The sequence below is a fragment of the Limulus polyphemus genome, unplaced genomic scaffold, assembly GCF_000517525.1.
Source record: "Limulus polyphemus unplaced genomic scaffold, Limulus_polyphemus-2.1.2 Scaffold952, whole genome shotgun sequence".
Taxonomy (NCBI): Eukaryota; Metazoa; Arthropoda; class Merostomata; order Xiphosura; family Limulidae; genus Limulus; species Limulus polyphemus.
In genome coordinates this window covers 339999-359755 of record NW_013666562.1, presented here as the reverse complement: position 1 = coordinate 359755, position 19757 = coordinate 339999, and the positions used below count along the sequence as shown (strand labels likewise).

Sequence of the window (19757 nt, the reverse complement as noted above, 5' to 3'; positions counted from 1 at the left end):
GTCCTGTGAAATTAAGAGACTTTGTTATATTTTAATTTTGTGTTTGTAAATTCTGTAGATGTAATTAAGTTATTGTTAATTATCTATTGGTTTAATTTAAGTGGCTATTGTTCTGGACAAACAATACTAAGGAAGGGGTAGTGTTACGACAGCGGAGTCACGTGACACTGGTAACACGTAATGAGTATCTAGAAGGATTGAAGAACATCACCAATAATCCAGTATTTGCTAGACGCCCTCTATTCCTGTATATAAGCGCGCCAGATAAAGCGAGACAATTAATTGGAACTGGAATAGCAGACAGAGAGATTGAAGATATAGACAGATAATCGAGTCAAGTCGTAAGTAATGTGCGTGAATCGTTGTGAATTATAGCGTGTGTTTAAGTTAAAGTGACTGGGGAAATTAAGTGTATTGCAAAGTTGTATTGAGAAAGAATAAACTAGTTTTATTTAAGAAAGGACTTGTATCGCTGAAGTTCTTCGGAAAGAATTTTATGGGAAATTAACAAACGAACAGAAACGTAACACTTCCTTGATAGTGCTGGTCAGGCTTTACCATGTTGCATACGTCTCAGCGTAAAATATGTGTTCCAAGTACAAAAACAAAGTACAATTTTTACCATCAAGTTGGTTCCAGTCTTTCTTATTTTCTTATTTTTCGTTTTAAGTAAATTTGGATATTTTTCACGATCTTCTAAGAGGAATAATAATTATTTTCCTTCCTCATCAACTATAAAATCGTTTAAAAAGAAATAAGTCCATAGCTAAGGAAAATAGATTGGAACTGGGACTGAAAGACTGACTTTTAGGTGCGGAACCGAGACCGAGGACTGGTACTGAGACAGCTTTTACTATTACCAATTTTATTGTTGTAAGCCCATAGGCTTACTGCTGAGCCTCTGAGAAGTCATCTATCGGGGGATATAGTTCTTATATAATTCATTTATGAAGAAAGCGTTGGGTTGAAAATCAAAAACTCTGTAGGAATATATTTCTTTTTCCACTAGTATTATAAACCGAAGTTGGTTTGTTTATTGTTAATTACAAAATTACACAAAGAGCTATCTGTGAGCTGCCCACCACAGGTATCGAAACCCTGTTTTTAGGGTTGTAGACCTATAGTCTTAACACTGGGTCACTGAGGGGCTAAACCGAAGTTAATTTCTTTTAAAACATTAGTTTTAACTTTTTCCGAAAGAGGGCTAAAGGATTTACTTTTTAAATGTTTGATATTTTAGAAAGTATTGAGTAGTACAGCAGGTTAATTGTTATTTATTTATTGTTACTCAGTCATTGAATATACACGAAACTAAGCTATTTAACAGTATTTGTGGTAAAAATAAGATATTATGAATACCGGTTTTGGAAAAATAGTATGGTGGGGATTTTCACCTGCTCTGAATTTTTTAAATGAAAGTTATATATCAGGTAAACTAAACTTGCCTGAATAAGGTATGATTACGTTGGGTTACTATAGTAACGAGGTCAAGATGTTGTCTAACAAAAACACTGCTGTACTTTGCGAAAAAGTTTGGATTACCAATACAGCCTACCTTTATTACCTTTTTAAAATTTTATCTTCAATAACATTCAGATTTTACTAGGAAGTGATTATACTTGATAATAATTAATAATTGTCGTTCAATTTGATTGTCTAAATTATTTCAATTTATATAAGACAGTGTTTTCCAAACTTTTTTTTTACTGATGTCAAAGATGAGACCCTGACCCACTGATCATGATTTGGATAACATCCGTATTGAAATATGCAGTATATATGTATTTTTTTGGTACAATATTTTTTATGTTCTTAATTATTCTTAATTGGGTGAAACTCTCACAACACCTGTAACAACTTGCCACAACACACAGTTTGGAAACCACTGATATAAGACAAAAAGAGCATATCCCATAGTATTACTATTATTAAGAGAAGGTGTGAGGCCATTTTTCATATACCAGAAGCTGCAAAATGGTCAAAACATTAACATGTGTAAAAAAAGTTTGTATATGTGTTTTCTTTAAACCTGTTATGACACATTTTACATGAAATGTTTGTAGGCAACAGATAAGACCATCTCCAAATTCTACTGGTTTTGGCACAGTTACTGGGTTTTATAAAAAACTTATGAAGACAAATTTATCATTTCTAGGTCATTTATTTGCTAAATTATGGGTCACCCAATTTCACCTTGACACTTACCTTAATCCTTTTAAAGTGCCTTTATTTATATGAAAAATTTTACCTTTAAAGTATACCCTCTTCAAAATCAATAAAAAATTGATCAGCCAGAGTCTCGGAAAATTTGGAATTGGAAAATTTTTTAGTATTTCAGATACAATCTATTGGATGATGATATTCAGGGCGGACTGGTTTATTTCTGTGGTATTGCTGAATTAGAAGAAAATAATTACATATGAGGTGAAATTCTACTCACTGAAAGTGGCATACAGATTTTGTTATTGAAATATCAGTGTTATCTGTGTCACATCATCTTAATCCCAAATGAACATTTAGCATAATTGAATCTAATGTTGAAAAATTGTGTAGCATTTTTTTCTATCAGTTTGAGTTAGTTACATCCAAAACTCGCTATATCTAAAATATAGAGAAGTGTTATAAAGTATAAAGTCACCCTATCATTTTCTTTTTTTGTCTACCAGTGAATTTTGTTTTAGGAAAAGGTGCATAGCTGTATATCATCCGTTTGCAGTTGTGATATTGAAAAAACTCACATTCAGTGGATAATAAGGGACCCTTTGGTTCTTCAGGCTGTCATTGCACACCCATACTTACATTATGTTGCACTTAATGTAATTAAAAATCATTTGCTAAGTATTTGTTTAATTTATCAAATAATCCATCCAAGTCGTACTGTAGTTCCTCAATATTCATAACCAAAACACTGACATTTGAAGTACTTCACAAGTAAAAAGGATTCAGTTTAATTAGATCTACCTGTATTAATAATAACCTTTTGCTTACTTCCATCTAACCATCCTACAGTCTAAGTTTGAGTCTTATCTAATCTTATGTGTAGGATCTTGCAAAACAAGCTGTTTTGATAATCTAAGTCTACACCCTCTCTTTTGTCTGGATAGTAAGTAGCATGTTTTGTGGAAAAAAACGAAGAATGACTATGGATTGCATGCAAACATTATTGATGGTGAACTAAGGAAGTCAAAACGTTATTTGATTTGTGCTTTTCAAATAAAAGTTTTCCATATCCATATCAGCCATCTCTATTATATATATATATTTACTTCAAGCGTATTCCTTGTAATCATGAAACATTATTGGTATTTTAAAGCCAATAATACAGCAATGTAAAAAATATGTAACAGAGTTCACTTTATGTATCTATTACATTTAAACAGATTCTGACAGACTGAAATATAGTTAATAATGCTTACTTAAGGTTTGCAATTTGATAAGCATACAAAATAGCATAGATGCGGAATCTAAAGTATTTGGAGCATTGACCTCCTAACCTACTAAATTCTTTACTCACTGTTAGTTAAAAGATATTTTTAGTTTATCACAATGAGTACAGGTTCTGAAGCTATATTAATACTATTTGAAAATGGCATTTTTGCATGAGAATAGTAATAGTACCAAAAAAGAGGAAAAATCATACAATAATGTTTTTGTATTTATTTTACCAATTTAGATTTTTTGTTAAATATATTAAACTATAATAAAATAAAATGCATTGTACCTGGTCTTTATGTCTCTGCTATATAAAAACTTTTGGATTATAGCAAGATAAATTTTAGGAAACATTTTTCTTTTGCCAAGGACTAATGGAATATTTTCACAATGTGAAGAACATATAGATGATATAGCTGATAACACAATTTGGCAAGGCCTGTTGTTTATTAGAATTCATAATTATTTTTCGTAATAATGTCTTGTTTCTGAATGAAGACTTCATCTATTGTCTAGATTCTTCATTGTTCATTGCACCCATGTTTTTGAGTTTTCTGCAGCATTGCTGTTATGTGTACTGGAGTCTACACAACAAAGTTCACATAAAAATATGTGATATAAATACAACACTATCTAATGCATAAATTTCCCACAATGTTGTTTCTTACATACATAAGGGGTAGTTATGAAAAGTATGGCTGAAAATATTTTAGTCTCGCAGCACTATAATAGCAATGAACATTTCACTTGTATGGACAGTTATTTCTCTGGGGCAAGATTTAATAAGGAATGAAGTTATCATTATTTTTTTCTTTCAGATGTAGGCATCTGTTGGTAAATAATCATTATTGCATCTATTATCATTCATACGATAATGTTATGATGTAACTCAACAGCCACATGATATTGAATGTACAAGGTGTTTATTGTTGATTGCTTTGTAAAATACTGTAAACATGTGATATCCACGTATACTGGTTCATGTTAGTAACAACACTGTGGGATGTACACATTTCTTCGAGGCACCAAGGATATTGCCAGAAATGAAATAGATAGGATATCTAGGCTTTTATGTACCAAATGTTTATAATTTACATTGAAGGCTGTATCCGGTGCTTAAAAATATCAAAATTTGTAATCAAATCCATTAGCTGTATTAATGTATATGTTTTATGAATGTGTGTAATGTATAATGGAAATTAATAGGCATTAATCAGAATACTTCATTTTGCAGATAGAAGTGAAAGAATGAAAATGTCTGATGAAAAGATGGGTATGTATAATTGTTATCAGATACTACCTCATAGCATGGAATGGGTATGTATAATTGTTATCAGATACTACCTCATAGCATGGTAATGGGTATGTATAATTGTTATCAGATACTATCTCATAGCATGGAATGGGTATGTATAATTGTTATCAGATACTACCTCATAGCATGTAATGGGTATGTATAATTGTTATCAGATATTACCTCATAGCATGTAATGGGTATGTATAATTGTTATCAGATACTACCTCATAGCATGGATAGGGTATTATGTTTCTTGGATTTTGAATCTTATTTGATGTCTCTTTACTTTCTTTTTTCTACATAAAATTAGGTGTGGAGAGAGGATATATTACATTACAAAACATACATACCTTTGCTCCCAGTTAAAGCTATTACTCAACTTCCAGGGTTTCTTCCTTTGACCATCTAAGCATTGGTCTGATTTTTTCTCGCTTGCTTCAGTCTTTTATACCCTACTTAAGTGCCTTTGGTGATATATGTCTTGTGACATTCTCCACTTATGTCAATGCACCCTCTATCCTGGTACTGTATAAAAGCACCTCATTCACATAATGTCATCACTTTTTCTCAACAAAACATTCACTTTAAGTGTTCTTAGTGTCATATAGTTGAATTTTGTACAGAAATTTTTTTTTTTGCAGTTGGCAAGCTGATATATGTTATAAATTCCCAGCTCCTCTCCCTTCTCTGATATCTAGCATCGTACAATAACTGGGAGGGGGGTTGAGACTGTCAGTGATCTTATTCCTAGTGAGATGGAGACATGTATTTGGTTCAGTGGTGTTCCTCCAGGGTGGCTCTGAGGCTGCAATTGCAGGTGATCCTGAACATTCTGGGGAGAATTTTGATTAACTTTTTCCTTTGCCTTCATTTATTCTGTTAGCTTCTCAGTCCCCTATGGGACAGTGGTAAACTTATGGACTTGCAATGCAGAAGTCTGAGGTTCGATTCCCTGTCAGGGACATAGCATTCGGCCCAACGTTGTTTTGCTCTAACACAACAAACTTACCTGACAACATGTTGTTCCTAACAATGGTAATCAAAATAGTCTTTACAAGACATCAAAAAGGAGGCCACTTTGGGACCAGCCACTTTTATGTTTTTTATTTCAATTGTTACATTGGGCGTGATGTTTTGGGTCTTTTCCTAGTGGCTTTTGAGCCTGCACTAACTTGATGGCTGTAAGGTATGGTCACAAATATTTAGTTTTCTCTCCATTCACAGACATTATGGTTCATGCAAGAAGGTTTACTGCTCAGTTATGAGATGGGACACCTAGGCTTTAACCACCATGATTGTTGGAACTACATGATTTAGCCTACCACTGCCAAGTGGATGTATATTTTGACTTAAATACTACATCTGCTCCTCAAAATTAGGGGTTCTAAGGTGGACTTGGTAGTTCTTCTGAATAGATCAGTGTCCCTTGGTGGGACAGGGGTATGTCTACGAACATACAACTCTAACATCCAATGTGTTGTTTTCCTAACACTAAACCTTGTTAGAAAACTCACAGGATCTCCAACTTCATTACTGATGAGCTGGAAACATTGTTAGTATGCTTACTGGTTCAGTTGTTGGCTTCTACATTCATCCCTGTTGTTGTTGGTGTCTCCACTTTTATTTGTGCCAACAGGGGGTCATAGTTCCACCCATTTTTGAGGGTCTCGACCCCCAACATCAACTCCTTGGTACATTGGTGCCCACAGTACATTCTGTCCATATCCATGGGTTCCACTGCTCAGTCGGAATGCTGCTGGTGGTGTCAGGGATTATTGTATGCCTTTGGGTTCTATAGGGGCTTGGCTCCAAAAAATTTTGGATGTGGGGTAACCTTACCCTTAGATCCATGAGCACTACAGGTCTTTGAGTCAGGATTAGTCATGCAGTTCACATCTTCAACACCATTGTCTATCCAACCTGTAGGGTTTCTGTTTTCTGCAGATCCTGAGATTTTGGAATTTAGATCTATGGCTATCAGAGTTTGGTTGGTCTAGGAGTAGAGATAGAGAGAAAGTGTTGTGCTAGTTCTTCTGGGGTTTTATTCCTGTCAGTGGTTGGGTCTAAGAGATAGGAGATGGATGTCCAGTCATTGATTTTTCTCATCTATATCAATGCTTAGATTCGTCAAGGTTTACAAGTTACTCCTTCCTAAATCTGAGTTGACTATTTTTTTACTAGGATTGTGGATGTTGAAGTTTGATTTAGTCAGTTCCTATCTGCACATTGCCACAGTGGAGGTATTCCACCACTTTTGGCATTTTTTGTGCACAAGGGTTGGTTACTGCAGTTCATTAGTTTTACTTTTGGACTAGCTTCAGCACCATGTGTGTTTTGCCAATTCATATGAGTTTTTTCGTGTCACCCCCATTCCCTAGCCCTGTGCACACACCATTCTGTGGATGACAGGTTACTGCTGGCACCATCTCATAAAGTGTCTGACTCACATCTGGCTCCATGCTATGAATCAAGAAGCATGATTCTTACTCCCCTATCTCTCTCCCATGGCATGAGTGGTTCTTTCCTTTTGGGGAATGTGGGCATCACTCAAGTCCCTCGTGCCTTTGGGATGAACACACAAGAGATCTTTTCAATGTGCTTTATGGGACCAAAGAATCATAACATCAATTCACTGAATTCTCCAGTTTCTTTATTCAGGATCTTGAGAGGTGGTTAAGTCGAGACAATATTAAGATCTGGGTTCCTCTGTCCCCACCTCGTCAAGAAATCCATATCTTAACAAATCTTTGCTTCAGAGATGGAGTGCATATCTAAACAATCAGGAATTCCATGGTCTGTGCATGGACAATGAGATTTACCTACACAGTGTATTACTCCTTCTTGCTCTTCAAATAGTGATGTCATATGGTCGGGGCTTATTAACTCTTTCTGCACAGGCTCAGACCTCAGGACCGACCTTGTAACCACTTTGTGCTTGTTATAGTTTTCATGGTATAACTTTTGAATTAGTAAGTGTGTGTTAACGAAATTTGGCAGATTATCAGTAAACATTACGATGCTTTCATACGCAAAATATAAATTTTTTTTATTAAGTCCTAAGGTTTGTAAAGAAATGTTTTTCTCATGCTTTTTTTTCTTTTAGCATGTTGCCCATCCAACATGCAAAGTAATTTTCATTTTAAGATTAAAAATACTTTTATGAATCAGAAAATTTTCAAATGCACAATCTTTATAATGTCCAGATAGTTATCAAACATTTCTTTAGAAAAAACATTATATTTTATTAGTTATTTTCAGTAACCGATCTCGTAACCACCATAAAAAATTAGGAAATAAATATAAATTATGCCTCTTTTATTCCAGAATGACAACAGATTATAACATGAAAACATAAATATTTAAATATTTAGACTAAATAGGTTAAATCTCATAACATTATACATTTATAAATATATTTATTATTTTTATTTTATTGACCTTTCAGCCATGCCTGGCTAACAATATAGAAGTTACAATGACACGGCACACATGCACTCATGTTACCGTATCCAAATACAAACCTGACCTTGGGTTTTACAAAGTTACCTGTCTTGGCCGTGTTTCAGTAGACCAGTATTCTGTAAAATACAGTCACATTTCAATTATTATACATTATATATATATATATATAAATTATCGCTATTTAGAAATAAGTTCTTAAACTACATTAATTGAACAAGAGAGATAGCAATACTATACTTACAATAGAGTTGGACTGGTATATTTCTGGAGGTTGGATATCTTCATATTCATGGTGGCTTGAAACTTTGATTCTTCTGGAAGATAACTCTCTTCCTGAGGATCAATCTTTTAACCAAACTTTAGCTCCAGACATGAGTTTTTAAATCATATTTTTTTTGTATTCTTGTACATACAAATAGAAGCTAGGTATTCTTTTTATTAATTAATTTGTACATCTGTAGTGCTCCATCCTTGTTTGGCAGTTATTGAATAGTTAAGGATAAAAGTCACTGAATTTTACTAATGAAAAATGCTTGAATCGTTCTAGAGATCAATGAGATCCTACATAGTATTTTAGGTTAGAAGTCAAATAATTAGACAGTTACTACAAGATATTTAGCAAATGACCAGTAGTGGAATTAAACATTTTCACACATAGTAGATATGGGCAATTAATGGAATTTGGAAATAGGTTAATTGTTGTGCTCATTAATCAATGACATTCAACTAATCTGTTACTCTCACATAAGACTTGTATAGTTGGAATACTCTAAAATATTAATAATCAGAAATACTGATTTATTTTGATTGGTTGATTATTTTTGTCAGTTGTGACACTAATAGATTAAGCTGAACAATATTTAATTAATCCGAAATAATAATAAAAAATCGTAATGGCAATAAATCAAAATTTTGAAATAATTGATATAATTAATAATCCAGAACACTAATTTTGATTAGTTGATAATTTTCATGATTATAATTGATGTCATCTCTGCTCATAAGTAATCAATTATATTGATTAATTGAGTTAATAGTGTTTAACATAACTTAGAAGAGTTGTCGATGTGCACATATTTGGAGCATAAGGTTGCAAGTTGGTGTTTTTAGAGAATAAGATCACTGATTTGAGATGAAAAATACTTGTGCTGTAATTATAGAGATACTAAAGCCAAATGTATTTTCATGCAAAAACAAACAGTTACAGGTAGGGAGGATATTTTGCAGCAGTATTACTCTTTTTATATTTCTTTATTTTATTTTACTTCTATATCATACTGCCATTTTTACAAATCCCAGTACATACTGTCCCACTTTAACCACTGCAATTTTCTTTGTTTTTTGAATTTCGCGCAAAGCTACACGAGGGCTATCTGCGCTAGCCGTTCCTAATTTAGCTTTGTAAGACTAGAGGGAAGGTAGCTAGTCATCACCACCCACCGCCAACTCTTGGGCTGCTCTTTTACCAATGAATAGTGGGATTGACCGTCACATTATAACACCCCCATGGCTGAAAGGGCGAGCATGTTTGGTGGGACGGGGATTTGAACCCATGACCCACAGAATGCGAGTCGACCTCGCTAACCACTTCGCCATGCCGGGCCCACCACTGCAAGTTAATTCCCAGTGTCATATATGAGTGTTTCAGACTTAGTAAATGTTTCAGATAAGTTTTCCTTGTAATCTGAACAGTGCATGTTTCAAAAACATAGAAATGTCACAAACATTTTTGTCATTTTGATGTTATGGTAATACACATGAAATGTTCATACATATTTTTAAAGTCTTCAGTATTATTATTCTGTTTCTTATTTTCAGTGAGATTCACACTTACCTTAGCATACTGAATCAACTTTTTCTCCATTTGAAAAACAGTTTCTAAGAAATGAGTTGGAAATAGTTTAACAGGCACCTTATGCTATTGTTATAATAAACGTTAATTTTTTAATTTTATTACCAAAATACCAACTTATGTAAAATATTTTTCAAGTTTTTATTTTTATGGTTTAAGTTAAATATTTCAGAGTAAGTTAAAAAATTTATAATTTTGCTTTGTTTTTTAATATTTCTTAAGTTTTAATCAGTTTATTAGTAAATAATTTGTATTTTTATTCACTGTATAACATGTATTTTTCATTACTTAAATGTGTTAATTGTTAATTTTCTTTTCAGAGTCACTGCATATTTTAGTAGTTGGAGCTGCTGACTCAAGGCATCTGTTGAAAACAATTGCTAAATCTTATGAACATACGAATCTTCCCTTTGAAGTAAGAGTTTGAAATTAATGTGGCTCATTCTTTTCACTTGATAATGCTAAAAACTAGGGTTTGATCCTTGTGATGGGCACAAGGCAGATAGTCCATTGTGTAGCTTTGAGCTTATCAACAGATTAATGCTTCAGTTGATTGGGAAACACCAAGAATAAGAAAATATCGTAACATAAAACATATTAGTCACAAATGCTACTTACCTCTCTGCATCACTAAAAGCTATTATCTTGCATGCAACCACCATGAAATTTTCTGCACAAGCCTACCTCACAAACTTCCACCCATACATGTGTCTACATGTATTACACTAGCCTATAACATAATCATTATAATAATGTAGCCCATTTATTCCCTCTATCTCTTGTCAACCTTCTACTCTTACCCTCTCTCAACATATGTGGGCTGTCTATTCTCACTTTTCTTCCTGCCATTCTCTTCAACCAAGTTGTCATACTTCTCTACATCTTTCTTCCTTCTTTACCTGGATTTTCATTGAGGGCTTGTCTGTTTTGTCCATTGTAGAATACTGTATGTCATTGTCCACAACCTTCCACCTCTTGCCAGGCAATAATCCTTTCCTTTTGCCCCCCTCCTCATCCAGTCCCTCTCCCCCCTTACCTGAACACATTTGCCTTTTTAATTCAATTTGATTCTTTTATCAAATTTTTTGCACATTGTTTAGTTTTTAACTTGATTCATTTTTACATTTTAATGAATGTTACTTTATAAGATTTTTACCAGTTGTTTGGTGTGGATAGCCACGTTGCTTTGTGCCAAAAAAGGCCAACCAACCAACCCTCTCCCCTACTGGGAATTTTTTGTGGTTCTTTGGCCTGTTAACTGCTTTCTTTTGAGCCATTGGTCTCCTGTTCCTTGTATAATTTTCTCTCAAGACATATTTTCTCATTCTCCTTTCTTGTGGTCCTTGTCATTCAGATATGTATGTCTTATATGCCATCCAAACTCTCTATCATATAGACCAGTTGGTGTTGTTTGCAGTCCACTCCTTTATTCTGAAGACTTGGGCTGCCCAGGAAAACAATCGGATGTTTTCTCCAATCTCTCTTTCCTCTATATTTCATCATTTTACTTTCTTTTCAATCCTTATTGTCTTTGGTGTCCTGTAAGGACTGTTCATTGTTGCCTTACTTGCTCAGACTGCTACTTTCACGGAAACTGCTGTTGACTGTTTCTATTGTGGTGGACCTCCTCCTCTCAGGACTTGTTCCCTTCCACTTTAAATAGTTAAGTTTGGTAATTCATCTATCTTGTATATTCTTCCTTGGGTGAGTCTGACATTACACTTTTTTGCATCTCCTCCTGCTAGTTTTGACATGTTACAAAACAACAACAATAACAGGCAAGACTCACCAGATGATGAGAAGACTCACCAGATGAAATGTTACATGAGAAATTACACCTTATGTTCCTTATACTTGGTATCTGCTAAGGGGTCAGTGTTGCCTCACAGGGAATACTTACCCAAAATCCACATAGAATGAAAATCATTAAACTCATCAAACAGTACCAGATGTAATTCTGCCATTTCACTTGGCTCAAGCTTACTTTCTTTAATTGTAGTAACCTATTGCACTGTCTCTTGGTGGAAACCCATTTCCAGATGATTGTGTATGTTGAGAGTGGTACACACACTCTTCAGAGTTCTCCCCAGTGCATTCCTACTCTCTTTTACTCTTCTATGGAGCACAGGAGAACCCTTACTTCCCCAATCCAAAACTGCTGGGAATGTCACTATGAAGAGTTTCTTCTGTGAGTGGTGCCTTCCACCCAGTAATTGAGATGTACAGCCGGGATGTTTTCTGAAAGAGTAGTACAGGACACATCATTACAATATCTCCCAATAAGTTCGTAGTAAATATGTCCTCATGGATGGGACTTGTATTTGCTTGCAGATGTAAGTATTTCACCAAGATGGAACAGCCTGATGCTCTAGCCACAGAACACATTCTACCAATCTTTGTGACACATTACCACTGACCCTGGGTATACCCAATATTCTTTACTGTAAATCTTTCTGTGATTTAAGTGTAATATATGAGTTGATATAAAGCAACAAGTTGAGCAAAGAATATTCCATGCTTGAGCAAGATGTAGTCTCCCACTGGGTGCTGCTCCTCTAGCTTTAGTGGAAGCGTAGTCGTGATATCAAGACAATGATGCATGTAGCTTGGTTGGAAAACTTTGAAGACAACTACACATTACAATGAAGATTAAAACTATACACAATGTAACATTTCCATTCAAACAAACAACACTTTTTCCCATTGGAATGCTAAGTGTTTTTAAGTGAATTCACTCGTTGATTCGTGTGAAACGTGTTCCGTATAGTACAAGTGTGTATTTATAATCCAACCCATAAGATTTTGTTATTTTTTTTAGGGCTTTCTCTTACTGTTACTCTTTTAGAAAGTAGCTCATCATTGTAATTGTTCAACACTAGTACTTCCACCATTTTTGATGTTGGATTCTAGCTCTTAGTGGTGCAGAGAGGAAAGTAACATTGCTGAAGTTTTACCTGAAAATGTAATTCAGATAGATACTTATTTTTCTGCACCACATTCCCACCCTTCCTCCCCACTTCCATTGCATTTTCTTTTCCTTGTCAAGAATGAGCCTATGACCACAGATATTACTGCACATAGAGGTTGTGTTACCCTCCTATTGGTGGAGAGCTAAATCATTATGATTATTACATCATAGGCTGGCACAATATATGTAGACACATGTAGGGGTGGGACTTTGTTGATGTCTTGTGAACTAATGACATGGAGAGTATTATTTTTTACAATTAACCACATTTCTCCCAATAACCAGATAATAGCCATATACTCATTTGGAGATAATCTAGAACCAGTTCCAACAATATTCCTAAACTGTAATGTAATGGTGGGTTTATAATATGAGTAGAAATAAGCATTGATTAATGTATTAACCTCTACATTCTGTATAGTGGCATCATTAATTCCACACATTATAGGGTATACATCGTATGACCATTTGTACTGTCATGTGCTGAATCATTAGATGTTCGATTTACATAAACATTTAACTGAACGGTGATTGACATGACTGAGTTGTTGTCTTCAACTATAATTGTATCAGTCATGCAAATAACATTAGCATTATGGGAAAAAGTAATGTTTAGAATTCTCTGTGAGCATGATATAAAAATTAACATCATAGCTCTAAAATAATTCTTTCAGTTACTGAGATTACTTCTTCAGTTTTAAGTCTTTCCTATTGTATCACTTATTCTGTCAGGGTTTTTTTTTGTCTTTGATTAGAGAATGAATTTTTGTACTTTGATCCATTAGAGTTATTCATAAAAATAATTTATCATATACTAGAGGTTCCCAAACTGTGGTCTGGGGGTCTGCAGTAATACATCAAGTTTATGAAATTACCATTTACTGAAAGAGTAATGAATAAAATAAAACGTGAGGTTTCTCTCAACTTGCTTATATAAAATCGAAGTATAGAAATAAGATAAATGTGGAGCCAGATTTTCATTTGAAACTGTCAGACATTGACCCAGAGAGTCGAAAGATTGTTTCAGCAAAGCAGTATCATTCTTCACATTGAAATAAGTCATAAGATTTTTTTTTTCAGTTTTCTATATTTAAAGCTCTTTTCATTGTTCTTTTCTTAAAACTAGAATTAAGTTATATAGGTAGTAAAATAAGCATGTGATACCCCAGTTACACATGATAAAAACTATTTTTAACGTGAGGTAGTTTGCCAGTACAGTAAAGAAGTTGAAGGGGTTCTTCTGGTTGGCAAAGTTTAGGAACCCCTGACATATACTGTTGTGTCTGTATTAAATGGTTTTATTTGATATAACCATAGAGGAAACATTAATACTAGAAATAAACGACCTTATAATGCCAAAATTTTGTTTTTATTTATTTAATTAGACACTCAACATTTTGCTTTACAGCTTTTTCAGGAGCATTCACTAAAACACAAACCAAAACTGACTGTGAAACATTGCATTTTATTGTACATACTAGTTATAAAATAGTAGGTATTTTAATATAAAATACGTTACAGTAGTTGTTGTAAAATGTTTAATATTTTTTTTAATAGATGTATGTTGTGGAGAACAGCATCGAGTCTTATGCCCGACAACTGATGTTACTTGGAATAGCCTTTGAACAAGCAAAAAGTCTACAAGGTGATTTCTTGTATATTCAAAACTTAACAAAATTATTTAATTATGATAGTACAAAAATCATAAGATCTAATGTTTGCTAAAAGTAAATTGTTAAGTGAGCAAATACATTTATTGAAAGCATTTTACTAATAAATTTCTTTTTACTTCTATGAGGATAAGTGTTGTTAAACAAACACTTGTAAGGACATTTGTTATAAACTGTGGAATAATAGCTATTAATTTACATAAATTTCTAAATTGTTTTAGAATTTCTATCACATTTTAAAAGCTAGTCAACTGCTAGCGTGTTACAAAATATTGTACAGTAAATAATGTGAAGATTTATTTTCCAAAACATACGTACATCCGCTGACACTAACAGCTATTTCTCAATCTTCATTTTTGCCATCTAACATGTTTGTTTGCTCCAGTCTTTATATACCCCACACGACTGCCCTCAGTAATATTTTACGCCAACCCTCATATGCCCTCTATGCAAGTACTGTATGTAAGCACTGTATGCAGATAATAAAATCACTTTTTCTTGACAAAGCGTGAGCATTCAGGCTAACGTTTTATGATTTACAATTTCTTAGTTTTCACTTCCTAATAATTAGGAATTTCTTTGTTTTGTTATCTAGAGATATATTTCGTTGAATTTGTTTTTTTTTACAAAAAAAAACAATTGGATATGAATTCCCGTGTAACAGTTTCAAGCACAGAGGCTACTCAGCCTTCATCTATTTTCCTCCTTTGTTTTCTAGTGGTGGTCAGCAGTCGGGGGGGGGGGAGCCACTCTCCGCAGAAACTGTCCGTGACCTGATTCGGGGCAAGTTGAAATCCTTCATGCTGCCTGGGGGTATCTTTCTGTCAGGTACTGGTTTGAATTTTTGTTCTGAAACGGGATATTCTGGGGAGAATTTAAACTCCCTGTTTCCTGTTCCTTCTTTCACTTGAGCTTTCTCTCCTGAGGATTCATTTGATTAGCCACCTTCTGACCTTTTTCTGCAGTTAGTTACACGTGTTTGTGAAGTTTTGGAGATGCAATCAGTTGCTTTTGAGTCTACCCCTGCTTTGTTGTCTGATCATTCTCAAGGGGATTACTTAGTTTTTCCTCCTTCTCCTGATATTGCTGTGCATGCAGGGAGGTTTGCAACACAATTATGTGAGGGTGTTGCTATGCCTCTCCCCTCGTTTATCTGAACAACATGCCCTGGCATATCATCATCAGGATGATATATATTTGGATACTCAAAAGTTGGATCTGCAGGGTGCCAGATACGAACCTATTATCTCTCTTAACAGGTCGCAATTTTTGCAGATTCACTTGACTCTTACTACTGGTTTAAGATACTTCTCTTCCCTTCAACTTTTGTCTGAAGCATTTCATCGATCGCCTCAACAATTTGATGATGAATTGGGCCCTTTACTGGTCTCCACTATGACACATTTGTCCTCTTCAGGACTTGCTTTGGTGTCATAGTTGGTCTGTTGCTGGGACTTGTTGTGTCGTGATGCTATTTTGTATTCACTTACCTTCTTCTGCCCTTTGAGATATATGAGAAGTGCCTTTTCTTTGGCCTTATTTATTTGCTGGAATTCCAGAATCTTTAGAAGCCAGAGTTGATACTGCACGTTTGCAGTCTTTGTTATCTTCTTTGGCTGCTCAAATCTATTCTACTTCAACTGGTACTTCTGCAGGTTCATCCCTTCATGTCTCAAGGCCTCCTCCTTCCACTCCTCATTCCATTGGTTCTTTTAATCATTTCCATTCTTATTCTTGGGTTGTTTCGGATAGAGCTCGACGGCACTGGTGCCGTTGGTGACTACCTGTTTTCACCAAATCCTGTGGGAGGATGGTTACATCTCTTTTACAACATTTGGCATTCTTTCATCATTGATCATTGGGTTCTCAGAGTGCTGGAGTTGGGATTCGAGTTTCAGTTTACTTCTCCCCCTCCTCTGTCCTCCCTTCCAGTCATTTTTCCTCCTCCTTCAGACCTCAAATGTACAGATCTTCGATCCTGAGCCATTCAAGAGTTGTTTCTCAAACAAGCCATCGAGAAAGTTGATCCCATTCATCCAGTATTCTATTCTTGTCTCTTTCTGGTGTCCAAGAAAACTGGATATTGGCATCCTATCATCAATTTATCTCGACTAAATCTTTTTCTTCAACCTCTTCGTTTCACCATGGAATATTTTCTTCAATTCGATGGCACTTCTTACCAGGTCTTTAGATGACTAAGTTTGATGTTGCAGACGCCTGTCTTCACATTCCCATAGCAGAATCTTCTTGTCATTTTCTGCATGAGGATCAATTGTTCCAGTTCAGAGCTCTCCCATTTGGACTTGTTTCAGCAACATGTCTTCTGCTGAGTAGTGTGGGGCTTTGCTTGGCATCTTCATTTTCTGGGTCTGTGCATACATCACAATATGTATGATTGGCTTCTTTTGGCACCAACTCATCATATTGCTGAACAACATACTCAGATTATCTTTTCTGAAGCCAGAAGAGTGGGCTTCATTATCAGGTTGGAAAAATCCATTCTTTCACCAACTCAATAACTGATCCATCTAGGAGTATTTTTCAACACCAATTTGGGCAGGGCTCAACCATTTCCACTCCAACCTCAACATATGGAAGAAGTTGTCAGACTTTTGATTATATCACCATTTCCCACTGCACGGATGGTTTTTGTCTGTTTTGGGGATTTGGGCTTCTACTAAATCCCTTATACCATTGGGTTGGGCTTATGAGGCCTCTTCAGTGGGCACTTCATGACCAATGGAGCATGCATATTGATCATTTGGATCAACCAGTCTCTTTGTTCAAGAACGAGATTGCAGATCTCCAGTGGTGGTTAGACAGGAACAACACAACTATTGGGATTCAGATACCACCTCCCCGGCCATATATCCATCTCTTCACGAATAGGGCACTTTTCTTCAGGGACAGGAATTCCAGGGCATTTGGATGAACTCCAAATCTACCTTGCATATCAATGTTCTGGAACTTCTTGCAGTACACCGAGCAATGATTCAAGGTCTTCCTATCTTGATCGGGAAAATAGTCATGATTCACTCAGACAACTCCACCATGGTCTCTTATCTTTCTCATCAGGTAGGTACTCATTCTCAGGATCTCTGTTTCCGGACTTTGGATCTTCTGTATTTGGCTTATTCCAACAACATACACCTTTTAGCCTGCCATATACTAGGAGTCACGAATTTGATTGCAGATCATCATTCTTGACCCCATCAAATTCTTCCAACAGAAAGGATGTTACATCAGGAGGTTTTTTCAATAAATTTGTTCTCAGTTCGGAGCACCGATGATCAACGCTTTTGCAACCCATTGGAATGCACAGCTACCATTGTTCTGGTCTCCTGTTCCTCATCCACAAGCCCTGGCAATAAATGCTTTCAGTCAAGACTGGACGGGACTACCTCTGTATACCTTTCCACCTATTCTTCTCTTACCAGAGTTTTGTGTATAATTCGTTCCACACCTTGTCAGGTTATCTTGATTGCACTTTTTTTGGTCAGCTCAGACATGGTTTCCATTTCTACAGTAGCTTCAAAAATGTCCACCTCTTCTTCTACCTATTCGCCCATCTTTATTGAGACAACCTCGGTCCAACGTTCAACATTCCGATGTTCGATGACTCAATCTTCATGCATAGAATTTATGAGGTCTTTTGCCCGTAATAGGGATTTAACTTCTAAAGTTTCCGTTTATTTGACAAAATCCCTCCAGTGACCTACTTTGGCAATCTATCAGCAGAAATGGACTACTTATCATCAATGGTGTTTGAGAAAACTTTCAATTCCCTTCGTCCAACTGTCTCCATGATATCACGATTTTTTACATGGATTTTTGAAAAAAAGATCTTGCTTCTTCCACCATTGCTTTATATAAAGTTTCCTTAGCAACTACTTTTCAATATTCTAAATATTAGAAGGTTTTTGACTCCCCTGTATTATCTCATCTCTTATGTTCTTTTTATATTCTCCAATCCAAACAACCTTTTCAACTACCTAACTGGGACTTTAGGGTTGTTTTACATGCTTTATTGTGTCATCCCTTTGAACCCATGGATTTCCTGTTCACTATATCACCCTTCCCTCAAAGTTTATTTTTTATTGCTGTTAGCTTTTGGATACCGATGCTCTGATTTATTTGTCATTCATCTTCAGTGGACTCTCTATCATTCTACCTACATTTTGCTCTATCCCAACCGATCATTTATTCCAAAAACTTTCTTTGCCAGAGAAAGAACAAATCTTTTTCTCCTATTCATTTACCTGGCATTTCTCATCTTTATAGTAGATCAGAACCAGATCATTTATGTCCCGTCAGGGCATTCAGATGTTATGTGGCTCATACAGAATCATTTTGAGGCCCTAGGAACAGACTTTTTATTCAGTGGAATCCTGCAGTATCCAGGGATTTATCACCTGCTACTTTAACCAGATTGCTTCGGAAGTTGATCCATATTGCCCTAGGAACAGACTTTTTATTAATGGAATCCTGCAGTGTCCAGAGATTTATCACCTGCTACTTTAACCAGATTGCTTCGGAAGTTGATCCATATTGCCTATTCGGGCTTATCTGTTAACAATCGCAATATGCTCCACATCACCTCTCACCAGATTTGACAACTTTTGATGTCTTTGGCTGCCCGGTTGAACTGTTCTCTCAAAGATATTTTGTGGGTCGGTATGTGGACGTTCATATTTCATTACCTTCACAATCTGTCAGTTTCCTTTTTGATCGGATTTTGTCTTCCTCCCATGGCTGTGTTGATTACCTCTACTAGATTTTAACAAGGAGGTGAGTAATGTGTTATCTGTCTTACAGTTATACTTCTTTTCTCTTCCAGGGCCCCTATTGATTTCTTTTAGATCCCACTCGTTGGTGAGTGTTTCCCAGATGGGTATGCTTGTATTTAAATTCCACAATACCAACCTTTATATCGGTTCCTGGTTGCAATGAGCTCTTTTGAGATGAGGTGTTCCATAAGTCCTTCTGGATGCAATTCTGGAAGGTGATATCTTATCACAATATTTCTAATAGACTGCTACTCATGGACTATCATGAATAAAGCTGAAGTGGATTTTG

The 19757-nt window shown here is 35.3% G+C and overlaps 1 protein-coding gene across 7 annotated transcripts in view; it reads left to right on the top strand.

The window, feature by feature from the left end:
- Positions 1-1224: 1224 nt before the first annotated feature.
- Positions 1225-19757, top strand: part of LOC106461406 (dynein assembly factor 3, axonemal-like) — a 76008-nt gene continuing 57475 nt past the window's right edge. For 5 of the 7 annotated variants that reach the window (XR_002610972.1, XM_022388357.1, XM_022388361.1 and 2 more), the window contains exons 1-4: positions 1225-1430; positions 4667-4705; positions 10364-10458; positions 14569-14656. Coding sequence is in view for 6 of the 7 variants with exons in the window: in XM_022388357.1 (XP_022244065.1) it covers positions 1352-1430; positions 4667-4705; positions 10364-10458; positions 14569-14656 (301 nt within the window). In the remaining variant the exon portion in view is untranslated. Of the gene's footprint in view, positions 1455-4666; positions 4706-10363; positions 10459-14568; positions 14657-19757 lie in introns of all 7 variants that reach the window. The other 2 variants (XM_022388359.1, XM_022388358.1) reach the window with 2 other exon arrangements.